We start from the raw sequence: 13,306 nt of genomic DNA on the forward strand, positions 1-13,306 counted from the left end.
GATTTCTGCACACATGCTGTGCTGGAATCCCCAGAGGTATTCTCAAGCTGAGCACTGCACTCTCCACTGCTGGTTGGGGTCTCTCAAAACGAACATTACTAAGAGGCCACTGAATGATTCAAGAGACACTTGACTATGTTAGTTATTTGGACCTTAACATTACATGCCATGCCCATGTCATCATCATCAACATAATCAGTCCACTGCTCGATATTAAGGCCTCTTCAAGTTGCCGCCACCGCCCACAATTTTGTGATGTAAATAATCTGCCAAGTGCCTGCACGCAAGGAGCCGATTTCATCGCTCCGTCTCCTCGGCGGACGCCCTCGCAGACGGCATCCCGTCGCCTCCACGCAATAAGTCAACATCGTGGCAACAAGAGTGAATTAATGACGTACACCTTTTTATTATTAATTTGTATTATTTATTTGTTTGTTTTTCTCCGATGTGTTAATGTCTGCCACGGAAACGGCGTGTTTTTATTGATGAAGCCCGACTTAAGAGCTTCTTAGCTCACCGGAGTACTTCAAAATTGAACTGAACTGAGCCCTCGGGTGATTACAGCAGAATGTGATGATGTTAGGGGGGGGGGGGGGCGGGGGAAGTGCTTTGGTCGCACTGGTTTTTGCCACGGCACCGTGGAATTTCCGACCACTCTTATAAAACTCACGTGAACTCATCTCCACTCGGATTGTCCATGTAAATTCATTTGACGATGCTGCTGCTGCTGCTGCGGCCGCTGCTGCATTCAGCAGCAAGTCCGCAAGCACAAATAGCAACGAGAGCTCTCTGCAGACATGCGGGCAACAACCCCTCGTGATGTACTTCCAAGAAAGGCCCATCATTGCCATTCGTGTATTAGTTTCTCTTGAGGCCACAGGGTGATTGACGGATGCGTTGATGTGTTGTTTTTTTTTTGTCGAGCGTTTATACGGCTAAACTGAGCAGAAGCAGCAAGCAGCAGCAGCCCAAAATGGAAAGGCAGAGTGGCTGTCACTTTTGTTGCTCGCGTGTTTCAGCAGTCGACATCACAGGCGCTTGCATATTCTCAGGTTAACTTGATCCATTGTAAAAATTACATGACTGCATTAACCCCCCCCCCCGCCCGCCCACCCACCCCTCTCTCTGGTAGACTCACAGTGATCATATCCCCTTCACTCTCAAGACCGAAACAGGAGGACTTCTTCACAATCCTGGCAACAACAAAAACAAATCGCCTGATGAAGCTGGTTGTCGTAATCACCAGCAGTGAAAACGTCCTACTCGAATTCTAAATGTTGTGGGTTTGCTCTCCAACACACCCCGGTGGGCTGAAGTCGTAACTCATTGGCACGTTCTGTTTACGTGGCAAACCTAACTAATTGGTTGCGTCGGGTGGTGGGTGGGCCAACGACACATTGACATTTACTCGGCCCAACCCAGAAGAAAAGAGAGAGAAAAAAAACCCTTCGCCGTGCATCGACGGAATTGCCGACGAATCTTCTCGGCAGCCTCTTTCAAAAAAGCGTAGCCGGCGCTGTAAGCGGATACCCTGGGCTAATTGCATCGCGCCTGATGGGACAACTCCCGCCTCTTGATATTTCGGTAACCGGAGTGAGAGAGCGAGTGCGGAGGAGGACGAGTGAGCGAGGTCAGGGGTCATTGTGCTCCTCCACTCCCTCGTGTCGCGGGGCGAGCCGCTGGTGCGCAGAGCTCCCCCGGGGGGGGGGGGGGGGGGTGTTGTCGCACCGCAGCAGAAGAAGGGGCAGCAGCATCAATAACAACTGGCGGCGGCGGCAGGAAACGATGGGTGGCTCGTAGTGAGCGAGCAATCAAAGGGGGGCGGGATGATCAAAGGCGATGGCACAGCCGGGCACTTGCTTGTTCACGCCACTGCTCTACAGGGGGCGGTTGGGTTGGTGGGGGGGGGTGCTGTAGATGGCTCTAGAGGGGTGTTTGGCCTACTCTTCCATGCTGCAGTCAAATAGAGCGGGATTTGTAGCTTTGACGTTCAAGGTTCAACTCGTGCCAGATGAGAGAGGGGGGTTTGGGGGTGGGGACGCTCTCGAGGTGGAGGGGGAGGGGGCTATGGGGGGGGGTACGCGTCCCCAGCTCGTTTTGTCCGCTGCTGGATGGAGGCCCTCCCCCGCGTGGGTCGTGAGGGCCGTTTGACCATACTTCACCGCGACGGTGAGTGTGCGTGGGTTGTTGAAGGGGAATGGATTTTCAGTGGAATTTGCCACACAGGCCTCTGCTGCTGACTGCGTAGCCCCGAAGCAGCAGCAGCAGCCTAGAGCAACCTTACTGTGCGTGGTGGTCACACATCCAAGCACTTACTCAGGTTTGGCCCTGCTTAGCATCTTTGAGATCTCATGAGCACGCGTTCCGGGCGGTTTGGTACGTTCGAGTGGGGGGTTATTTTAATTACATTTTCACCCCTCTTCCTCCTCCTCTTCACCCCTCATCACTCCTCCTCCACCCCCCCCCCTCTTCTCACCCCTCCTCGTCGTCATCGTAGTGTTTGGGAGCTGGAGAGTTGGGGAGGGGCGCATGGGCGGGGGGGGTCGGTGGCTGGAACGAGCACATTGTGATTTACGTTGGCAGCCGGGAGTTGAACGAGGAGGTTGTAAAACAGTTGCTAACATCATAGCAGCATCATAACAACAGCAGCGGCATAACAGCGTCGTAAAAAAAACGTCATTACAACTTCATAACAGCGTCGTAACAACAGCGTCATAACAACAGCGTCATAACAGCGTCATAAAAACGTCATAACAGCATAACAACAACGCCCTAACAGCTTCATAATAACAGCATCGTAACAGCGTCATAACGATGGCCCCCGCAGCGCAACCGCACGGACAACCGGCTGGCCAGGTGTGCGACCCGCCCGGTCGACTGACGCCACAAACCCTTTGTGATCGTAGCAACGCCAAGTCGAAGCGGCACTCCACATATCCACCCCGCCCGATTATCAACCGCCCACAACCCACTGCTGACGGTGTTTTTTTGCGTTGGTGCGTAACTCACTAACTGTGCCCAATCTGATTTATTCGAAGACGAAGATTCCCCCCGTGTAACCCTGAAGAGACTTTTGGGGCAAGTGCTGTTAGCGAGCAGCACCTATGAAGGCCGACAACGGCACACGAGGGTGGGTGGGTGGCCAGCACCAAACCCGGCCGCCTTTGTCTCCCTAAGCGGCGATGTTTTTGCACACCCCACCGGTTACTCGTTTGAGGCCGAGTCGACCTAGGGGAGGCCCAGGACCGGTTCAGATAATCGTCACCGGTGTCGGTGGCCATGAGCGGGAATCGAGATTCAGCGTGAACGGGGGTTGGGGGGGGGGGAACCCACCCACCCACCCTGCAACTTGCAGTCATCTCGGGAACGGGAGAGGGGTGAATTGGCCGAGAACAGCTTGGTACGTAGAGGACCGCAGAGCTTGAGCAATCGTTGGCACCGGCTCGCTGCGTGTGTTTTCAGTCGCTCTCCTTGCGTGTGTGCATGCGAGCGAGCGAGCGCCGTGCGGCCCCGGCGCGCTGGAACTCCACATTATTGTGGTGTCTTTTTAATTTTCTTGGTCAACAACGCTGGCCGCGCGTTTGGTGGAGTGCGTGCACGTTAATCCTCGTGGATATTTTAAAATGTTGACAAAAACGTGTCCGTCCCCCCCCCCCCCCCCCAGTACCTCTCTGTAGTGTTCCGACCAACCGTAATCGGCTTGCAGGCCTCTTCCGCGCCACGACAATGATAAAGGTGTTCCAAACAGGTCAAACAATAGGTCCGTTTTTATGCCCCGAGCACAAGTCAACACCGCGGCTCGGCGTCGCCGGTGCGCGAGCGCCGACGTGAACTCTGGACCCTTGGGGAAAGTTCTTTTCAGCAAGAAAAAAGAGAGAGCGGTGGCCTCGGGTGTTTCGGTGGCCTCCTGAACACGCGGCATAGCGGCAGCCTGAATCACCGCTCACAATTGCGCACCACCACCACCACCGCTGTGCCCCCCCCCCCACCCCCCACCACTGCTTCCCCGCCTTCACAAATTGCTTTCCATTTGTGAGGTTGCATATACGGATATGAGTCAGTCGCATAATAACCTTAAGTTCTCAAATCTCTTCTGGTCCCGTGGTTTGTTTTTTTTTTGCCCCAAAGGTAATTGCCGTGGAGTGGCTTCATCTGCCGAGCGGCGCGCGGCGGGCTGGCATGGTGGTGGTGGGGGGGGGAGCGATTCATCGGTGAAGCGTTCCAAACTTTTCCGGCGATTTTCCGCAATCGCCGCGCTCACGCCGCTTTGAAGCGGACGGATCGACGGCGGTGTGCCTTGAAGTCATCATCCCTTCAGTTGTCATACCTTGTCAAACCTGTCAACCCCTTTAACTGTGCCCGACCTTATTACAGACAGATTAAGACATTATTGGTCACTCCGTGCCCTTTATAAATCTCATTGTTCATCCAACAAAGTCCCATCACAAGGGAGAAACACAAACAAATTGACAAAAAAAACGTTGCCCGTATTGAAACGGCCGTACGCCGTATGGACCTGAAAACTCAATTTCCCTGCACAAGAATACGGAGTAAACCGTTTGGGTTGACAGCTGTGAACATCTTAACACCTATTCATATTCTTGGTTCTTTCGGTAAAGTCACGTAGAAGGGAAACAATAAAATAATAGAAATACAACACAATAAAATTCTCACGACGTTTCGACTGCAACACAAGCAATTATGAAGGGTAAAACCTATTCTTGTTTTTTTCATACTAGGTACGAGTTTTCTGCGAAGGCGTCGCGTTTCAGACCCGATTTGGGGGGGGGGGGGCCGTTTCGCTCTCGTTCGGTCCGAGCGGCAGTTTCTCAACGTGCGTGCGCCCGAGTACATCGCCGCTCCCTTGCTTGTTTCCTCCGTGGAATTGTGCTCATGATCAATTCATAATTTTAGCCTCGTCGCATCGGAACGTCAACAGCAGGCCGATGGGCAGATCTCCTTCGTGAACGCAACCATTTTTTACACCATTGGAAACCTCATTTGCCAGTAACAAAATATGATAATTGTTTTTTTACCCTTTTATCTGCCAACAAAACTGACACCTTTTTTTACAAGGAGTCATGTTTACATTGACCACAATACCTGCGGTCGGAACGCAAACAAAAATCAACAACTCTGATAATGTATGTGGCACTGTCCTTGAAATGCTTACCCCGAGCTCTCATACTCTGATGGTGCATTGTCTTTGAGTTGTGCGCCTTTTGGCGTCTTCTGGTCCAACACCATGTGAGACGAGGCTCTAAAGAAAGCTGTCTCGGGTGTGGACCAATCAATTTCAAGGACAGTGCATACATTATCAGAGTTGTTGATTTTTGTTTGCGTTCCGACCGCAGGTATTGTGGTCAATGTAAACATGACTCCTTGTAAAAAAAGGTGTCAGTTTTGTTGCCAGATAAAAGGGTAAAAAAACAATGATCAATTAGCAAACATTTTTTTAAAGACACGCCACAGTGGTGCTGCGGTTGAGGCCATGCGACGCGAACCGTGTAGTAAACCCATCGAGATACACAGCGACATGCGTAGGGACTGGTTAATAGAGATACGTAGAGGCTCAGAGAGACACATTGAAGACACCGCCACAGTGGTGCTGCGGTTGTGGCCATGCAACCCAAGCGATGGACCCTACAGTAACCCCATCCAGATACACAGAGAGACACACAGAGTATCTATAGAAATACGTAGGGACTCGGATACACATGAAAGACAAGCCACAGGTAGTGTGCGACTTTGGCCATGCAACTCTAACTATGAACCACAGAGTAAATCACTTAAAGTCTCCGCTCCTTCAATGCAGAGGAGGAGGAGGAGTAGCAACACGACACAAACTCTTTCCTGAAGCCCCCTCATCGTGGCCAGCAGACCTCGACGTTGACATCTAGCGTCTGGACGTATTGCTGCCATACGCAATAGTAGAAATTAAACTGTTTAAAAAACGTTTTTTACCAGGTAAGGCCCACTGAGCTGTTATGGATCTTTTTCAGACGTGACCTGGCCACAAACGATAGCTCAACGAAGTGGCTTGCCATGTGGACTTTTATTGCAGCCAAATATTCTAAACGCGTGTTGCTAAATGTGGAGGGGAAAGAACAGAAGATCCGGAGAAATTATCCACGTAACCAAGAGGAAAGAGCGAGACACGCAAACTCCAAATATACAGTAAATAGATTGATAGTGGGTCACAAGTGATAACTTATTGCTAAATTCCTCTGTACAGTTGCGCTTGGGGAAAATTACTTTGTCCATCCTGAACTGACAGACTTTCTTAATTGTGATTTGAAGCTTTCGTGACTACAGGAATCCATACTCTTTGGTTCTTTCGGTAAAGTCACGTAGAAAAAATAATAATAATTGATCACGACGTTTCGATCGCCACACAAGCGATCGTCCTCAGGTGGTAAAGAGAAGCCACACAAGAGTATCTTAAGAGTGTTTTTTTTATATATCCACGCCATCTGTAATAAACTGTTTTGTTTATTGTTTAAATAATTGTAATTATCCTGGAGCCGTATTTTTTTACGATTTGGTAACGTGGCAGTATGGTGTTCAGTTTGAGCTGGTGCAGTGGTTATAGCAAGTGGCTCTCAATTGGAAGGGCCTGAGTTCAGATCCCGGTTGGGGTTCTTCATATCCCTCCACCCCGTCGGTGGTCGGTTAAAATAGGGACGTCAAAATTCGTTGTTCTGTCGGTTATACCTGACCCTGCCATACCAATGACCCAATGCTAAAATAAGAGAGAGAAAAGCCACCCCCGCAGTGCCTCTGATCGCATCGGAGCTTCTGAAGCTAAACATAATTGAATCTATATTCTTAGTTTTTTCGGTAAAGTCACGTTGAAGAGAAACAACAAAATAATAAAATATATATAAAACAATAAAAAAATTCTCACGACGTGGTCGAAACGTCGTGAGAATTTTATAAAAAAAAAAATTCTGAGATTTTTTATTGTTTATATATATTTTATTATTTTGTTGTTTCTCTTCAACGTGACTTTACCGAAAAAACTAAGAATATGAATTACTGCAGTCACGAAAGCATTAAATCAAAATAATTGAATCTAGTTAGTACATGGATGGTGGACTGCCGCAGAATACTCGGTATTGTAGGCCTGGGCTGTGAGGTTTCCTGGTGATAGTAGTACAGTATGAGATTCTTGAATCCACACGTGCGTCGCTTTGAGGATTATCACCCCCGCCCACCACATGCATGGATTTCTCGGGACTCCGGTTCCTTCCGTCAAACACGTGGCATTGGCCAAACGTCGCAAATAAGGACCCTCGTAAAAATCTAAGCATTAAAGTCTCAGCGAGGCTTTCCTGGATAAACAAATAACTTTATTGTTGTTATTGTACCGGTGTAATTGTACACCGTACATAACCAGTCTTATGGTCACACCTTCACGACATGGAACGGCTTGGACTTGTGTGCTTCGAGGAAGGGCCATTGCCGGAAACGTTGCCTGTGTGATGTACTTGTCCATTTACGGCCGCAGTGTTGTTGACCCCACATGTTAAGTTATATATGTTTGTGCCGATTAGAGGAACCGAGTGTGTAGCGGGCACTGTTGTGCAGACAAGGTTGTTTGTCACTACCCAGTGAAACAGAATCCGAATGTGTTCATACTGGAGGAATCCGATGAGCTATAAAGCTCTTTTTCCTAGATGTCCAGTGGGGCACGGGGTAAGAACGTTACAACAAACAACAACACGACAGTGTTGCAAAGTACAAGCGCGGTAAACAAATCCGCCAAACACAAACAAATACAACTAAACCATTCCCATCCAACCAGGCAAAGCCCACTGAGATATTAACTTATTTCTTAGAAGTGACCTGGCCACAAATGATAGTTCAACAAAGTGCCACCATCGTTTTGACATTTAGAGCACCACAAGATAATCTAAATAATCTCAATGCATGTTTCTAAACGTGGAGGAGAAAACCCGGAGGTCCACGCGGTCAGGTGGAGAGCATGCAAACTCCAAATATGAAGCAAACTTCAGGGTCGGGATCGAACTCCCGACCTCCTGTTGCACGCTTTACTGGGTGAGCACAGTCATTGCGACACGGATTGTTCATTGATAAATATTGTTAACTGTTGGCTTTGCGGAGTGAAACGGAAGTCACCGGTGTATTGCTCGTTATGTCGTCTTTATCACCGCCTCCATCCTCACGGCGTACTTGGGCGGTTCCATAAAAGCGAAAAGCCCTTTGCATGGAAATCGTGTGCCCTCTGCTGGACAAGAGCGTTCACGATAAGTGCCCGCTTCAACTCGATCACGGGGGGGGGTGGGGGCGACTGCTATCGCTGCGATGTTGTGATGCACGCATGTTGAACTTCTTTCCCACCGTACGTTGCCAACCGTGGCAATCGGAGACGGAACGGCAAACACGGCCGTCCCTCGATTTACGGAACCGTCTCGTTCCTGAAAAGGTGTCTGAAAAGTGCAGCTCCGTATTTATCCAATCCTACTCTGCCGTTGGCTTCCACGATATAGAGTTTGGAAGATGCGAGCCTATGGGAAAAAATGTCGGCCCCCAATACGTAATCACACGGAAGAATGCAGAAAACCCTTTTGTTAAGCACGTATTTAATGGCAAATCTAAAATTTTATGATAACACTAGCTTTACTACCCGGCTTCGCTCGAGACTTGGATTCTTGTCTTGGATTAAATCACGGCCTACGCGGAGGGTTGGGGGGGGGGGGTGCGTGACGTCAGCAGGCACACTGCGTGACGCTGCCGCATGCGGGTGACATCACAGATGTGTGACGCTGCCGCATGCAGGTGACATCACAGATGTGACGTCACCACTCACTTGAAGTGCAAAATATGCCCATTATTGCGCCCCCCCCCGCCCCCCCTCCAAATACAGTCTATTTTTATACATGTTGCATGTCGGGAAGTATGTAAAACATTTCGAACAGACACACATTCACAAATTTCCCTTTTATGTATACAGTTAGGGGAAAAAGTATTTGATCCCCTGCTGATTTTGTACGTTTGCCCACTGACAAAGAAATGATCAGTCTATAATTTTAATGGTAGGTTTATTTGAACAGTGAGAGACAGAAAAACAACAACAAAATCCAGAAAAACGCATGTCAAAAATGTTATGAATTGATTTGCATTTTAATGAGGGAAACAAGTATTTGACCCCTCTGCAAAACATGACTTAGTACTTGGTGGCAAAACCCTTGTTGGCAATCACAGAGGTCAGACGTTTCTTGTAGTTGGCCACCAGGTTTGCACACATCTCAGGAGGGATTTTGTCCCACTCCTCTTTGCAGACCTTCTCCAAGTCATTAAGGTTTCGAGGCTGATGTTTGGCAACTCGAACCTTCAGCTCCCTTCAAAGATTTTCTATGGGATTAAGGTCTGGAGACTGGCTAGGCCACTCCAGGACCTTAATGTGCTTCTTCTTGAGCCACTCCTTTGTTACCTCGGCCGTGTGTTTTGGGTCATTGTCATGCTGGGATACCCATTCACGACCCATTTTCAATGCCCTGGCTGAGGGAAGGAGGTTCTCACCCAAGATTTGACGGTGCATGGCCCCGTCCATCGTCCCTTTGATGCGGTGAAGTTGTCCTGTCCCCTTAGCAGAAAAACACCCCCAAAGCATGTTTCCACCTCCATGTTTGACGGTGGGGATGGTGTTCTTGAGGTCATAGGCAGCATTCCTCCTCCCCCAAACACGGCGAGTTGAGTTGATGCCAAAGGGCTCCATTTTGGTTTCATCTGACCACAACACTTTCACCCAGTTGTCCTCTGAATTATTCAGATGTTCATTGGCAAACTTCAGACGGGCATGTATATGTGCTTTCTTGAGCAGGGGGACCTTGCAGGCGCTGGAGGATTTCAGTCCTTCACGGCGTAGTGTGTTACCAATTGTTTTCTTGGTGACTATGGTCCCAGCTGCCATGAGATCATTGACAAGATCCTCCCGTGTAGTTCTGGGCTGATTCCTCACCGTTCTCATGATCATTGCAACTCCACGAGGTGAGATCTTGCATGGAGCCCCAAGCCAAGGGAGATTGACAGTTCTTTTGTGTTTCTTCCATTTGCGAATAATCACACCAACTGTTGTTACCTTCTCACCAAGCTGCTTGGCAATGGTCTTGTAACCCATTCCAGCCTTGTGTAGGTCTACACTCTTGTCCCTGACATCCTTGGAGAGCTCTTTGGTCTTAGCCATGGTGGAGAGTTTGGAATCTGATTGATTGATTGATTGCTTCTGTGGACAGGTGTATTTTATTCAGGTAACAAGCTGAGATTAGGAGCACTCCCTTTAATAGTGTGCTCCTAATCTCAGCTCGTTACCTGTATAAAAGACACCTGGTAGCCAGAAATATTTCTGATTGAGAGGGGGTCAAATACTTATTTCCCTCATTAAAATGCAAATCAATTTATAACATTTTTGACATGCGTTTTTCTGGATTTGTTGTTGTTATTCTGTCTCTCACTGTTCAAATTAACCTACCATTAAAAATATAGACTGATCATTTCTTTGTCAGTGGGCAAACGTACAAAATCAGCAGGGGATCAAATACTTTTTTCCCTCACTATATAGATAAGATATTCGCAATAATAACACTGAAAATAAGTTGTGAAATATAAACAACATACCGTACAGTACTTACCAGAAACTAAGGCATTATCCACAATAGACGTTTCTTTGGGTTAGATCGCGTAAATAGAAATGTGTCGTTCAACCCACCACCACCCAGCACAGCCAATTAATAATGTTTGTCATGTAAATAAAACATGCCAATGAGTTACTAGTTCAGCACACCGGTGTATTGGATAATAAACCCACATTTTCAATTGTAAATGTTGTGGGTTTTAAATGGAGGTTGTGGGCTTACAATTGTAAATGTTGCGAGTTTACTCTCCAGGTGTGCTGTACTAGTAACGAATGGGCACGCTATTGTGCACGTGACAAACCTAACTCACGTGTCGGGTGGTGGCGGGTTTGATGACACATTCATATTAACGCGATGTAACCCCCCAAAAAAAAAGCTCCATTATGAAAAAAGTGTTCTTATTTCATTGAGGAAAAGAAGCATCACCCTTCCTGCGTTGGTTTTCGTGCTGTCGCCGCCGCCGCTGCTGCTGCTGCTGCTGCACGACTCTCCGATGCTGTCTGGCCCGTGCCCACCACGCGCTGCACCGCGCACGTAGTCGGCACGGTGTCTCGCAAATTACGCGTTTGGAATCATGTACCTACAGAAATCATCCCCCCCCACCCCCGCCGCTGCCTCACCCAACCTTCTGCCAAAACTTCACAGGGCCCGCCCGAAATCGAGACGTGAGACTCGGTGAGGCCTTGCAGCGTAAACAACGAACCAGAGATCCCTTTTTCTGTTGCCGCACAAGTGGTTAGCGAACATGCACGCAAGTTGGTGTCATCTCCATATATAAAAGGACAAAGTTGTGAATGTGTTGTCTGTTCAAAATGTTTAGCGTACTTCCCGACATGCAACAAACTTTAAATTTGCCATGTGGGTACTTTCCAGACTGTACACCATGGAAAAATTATAAAAATACACTTTTTTTGGGGGGGGGGGGGGGGGAGCTCAATAATGAATATATTTTTTTGCACGGCAAGTGAGCTGTGACGTCACATCTGTTACGTGACCCGCGCACGTGGAAGCGTAACGCTTTGTAGTGTAGTGGTTAGCGCGCCGCGCTACGAACCCGGCCACCCGAGTTCGATTCCCGCTCACGGCCACCACCGGTGATGATTATTATCAACCGCTCCTGGGCCTCCCCTAGGTCGACTCAGCCTCAAACAATTAACTGGTGTGGTGTGTGAACATCGCCACTGGGGAGACAAAGGCGGCCGGGCGTGATGAATCCAAGTCCCGGGCGAAGCTGGGTAGTCAAGCCTAGTGTATATATATCCGCGTTGTTGGCCGCCAGTGTTACTTGAGCGGCACGCAACTTGACTGTTACATTGACTGTTATGTTGACTGTTACATTGACTGTTATGTTGACTGTTACATTGACTGTTATGTTGACTGTTACATTGACTGTTATGTTGACTGTTACATTGACTGTTACGTTGACTGTTACATTGACTGTTATGTTGACTTATGTTGACTGTTATGTTGACTGTTATGTTGACTGTTACGTTGACTGTTATGTTGACTGTTATGTTGACTGTTATGTTGACTTTTATGTTGACTGTTATGTTGACTGTTACGTTGACTGTTATGTTGACTGTTACGTTGACTGTTACGTTGACTGTTGCGTTGACTGTTACGTTGACTGTTACGTTCCCTCGAATGCGCTTGCTGCTCGGTGTTCTCCAACGTTCTGATTTTATGCAGCAGCTCTAACCGCGGTTTCCTTTTCACGTCACAAAGGTCCTCCGCAGGGCCGTTCTTGTCAATCAGCTGACGGCGCATCAACACAATTCAATCAACAATAATACTACTTGTTAATAGAGAGACGGTGAAAACTGTGCAGGAGGGTGGGGGGAGGCTTTCATCCAGCAGTGCATAGACCATGGCTGACGATGATGATGATGATGATTATGAACCCCTCCCGCTGGTGTGCCTTTGGCAGGTGTTACAACTGCGGGGGGCTGGATCACCACGCCAAGGAGTGCACCCTGCCACCGCAGCCCAAGAAGTGCCACTTCTGTCAGAGCACCAGCCACATGATGGCCAACTGCCCGCTCAGAGGTGCGGGAGGACCCCCAGCCGGGCCCTCTTCTGGACCGGGCCACTTTGGCCCTCACCCCGAGTCATCCTCGTCCCACTCTCCCTGACACCCCCCCCCCTAACCCCCCCCCCCCTAACCCCCCCCCCCCTCCTCCCCCACTGGCAGAAGTGGGGTAAATCCTCAATGTTGCCAAAAGGATGGTGGTTCGTTTGTTTTTTTAGAAACATTTTCTAGGTGTGTCTGTGTGTGCGTGTCTGTGTGTGCGTGTTTTCAGTCAACATTTTTTTTTTAAGTTTTAATTTTTTTTATATTTCGAAAATCGTTTTTTTTTTTGCATTTTTGTTAAGTATTTATGTTTTTCAAGAGTTCGCTTATTTGCAGGTTACTTTATTATTTTTTTAATGCTACTATCCTCGTAGCTATTTGAAGGACATGGAATGTATGGATTAGTCTTGACGTATCAGTAAATACCAGGGTCTGTGCTTATTTAACAATTCTTAATTGGCGCTTCCTTAATTAACGAGCAAAATATTGTTAAATACCTGTCATTTTATTCATAATTAACCTCGATGTAATACGTTTACTAATTTTAAATTTAACACTTTGTCTTCAGAGTTCAATC

At 48.1% G+C, this 13,306-nt stretch overlaps 1 protein-coding gene across 2 annotated transcripts in view; it reads left to right on the plus strand.

Annotated features, from left to right (window-relative positions):
* Positions 1-12,806, plus strand: part of LOC116953043 (protein lin-28 homolog B-like) — a 91,401-nt gene extending 78,595 nt beyond the window's left edge. For both annotated transcript variants that reach the window (XM_032972882.2, XM_032972881.2), the window contains exon 4: positions 12,586-12,806. In XM_032972882.2, the coding sequence (XP_032828773.1) occupies positions 12,586-12,790 (205 nt within the window). In that variant the 3' untranslated portion in view covers positions 12,791-12,806. The remainder of the gene's footprint in view (positions 1-12,585) is intronic.
* The last annotated feature ends 500 nt before the right edge of the window (positions 12,807-13,306 follow it).

The sequence above is a fragment of the Petromyzon marinus genome, chromosome 49, assembly GCF_048934315.1.
Source record: "Petromyzon marinus isolate PM22_M1 ecotype Great Lakes invasive population chromosome 49, UKy_Petmar_22M1.pri1.0, whole genome shotgun sequence".
In the NCBI taxonomy this organism is placed as follows: domain Eukaryota; kingdom Metazoa; phylum Chordata; class Hyperoartia; order Petromyzontiformes; family Petromyzontidae; genus Petromyzon; species Petromyzon marinus.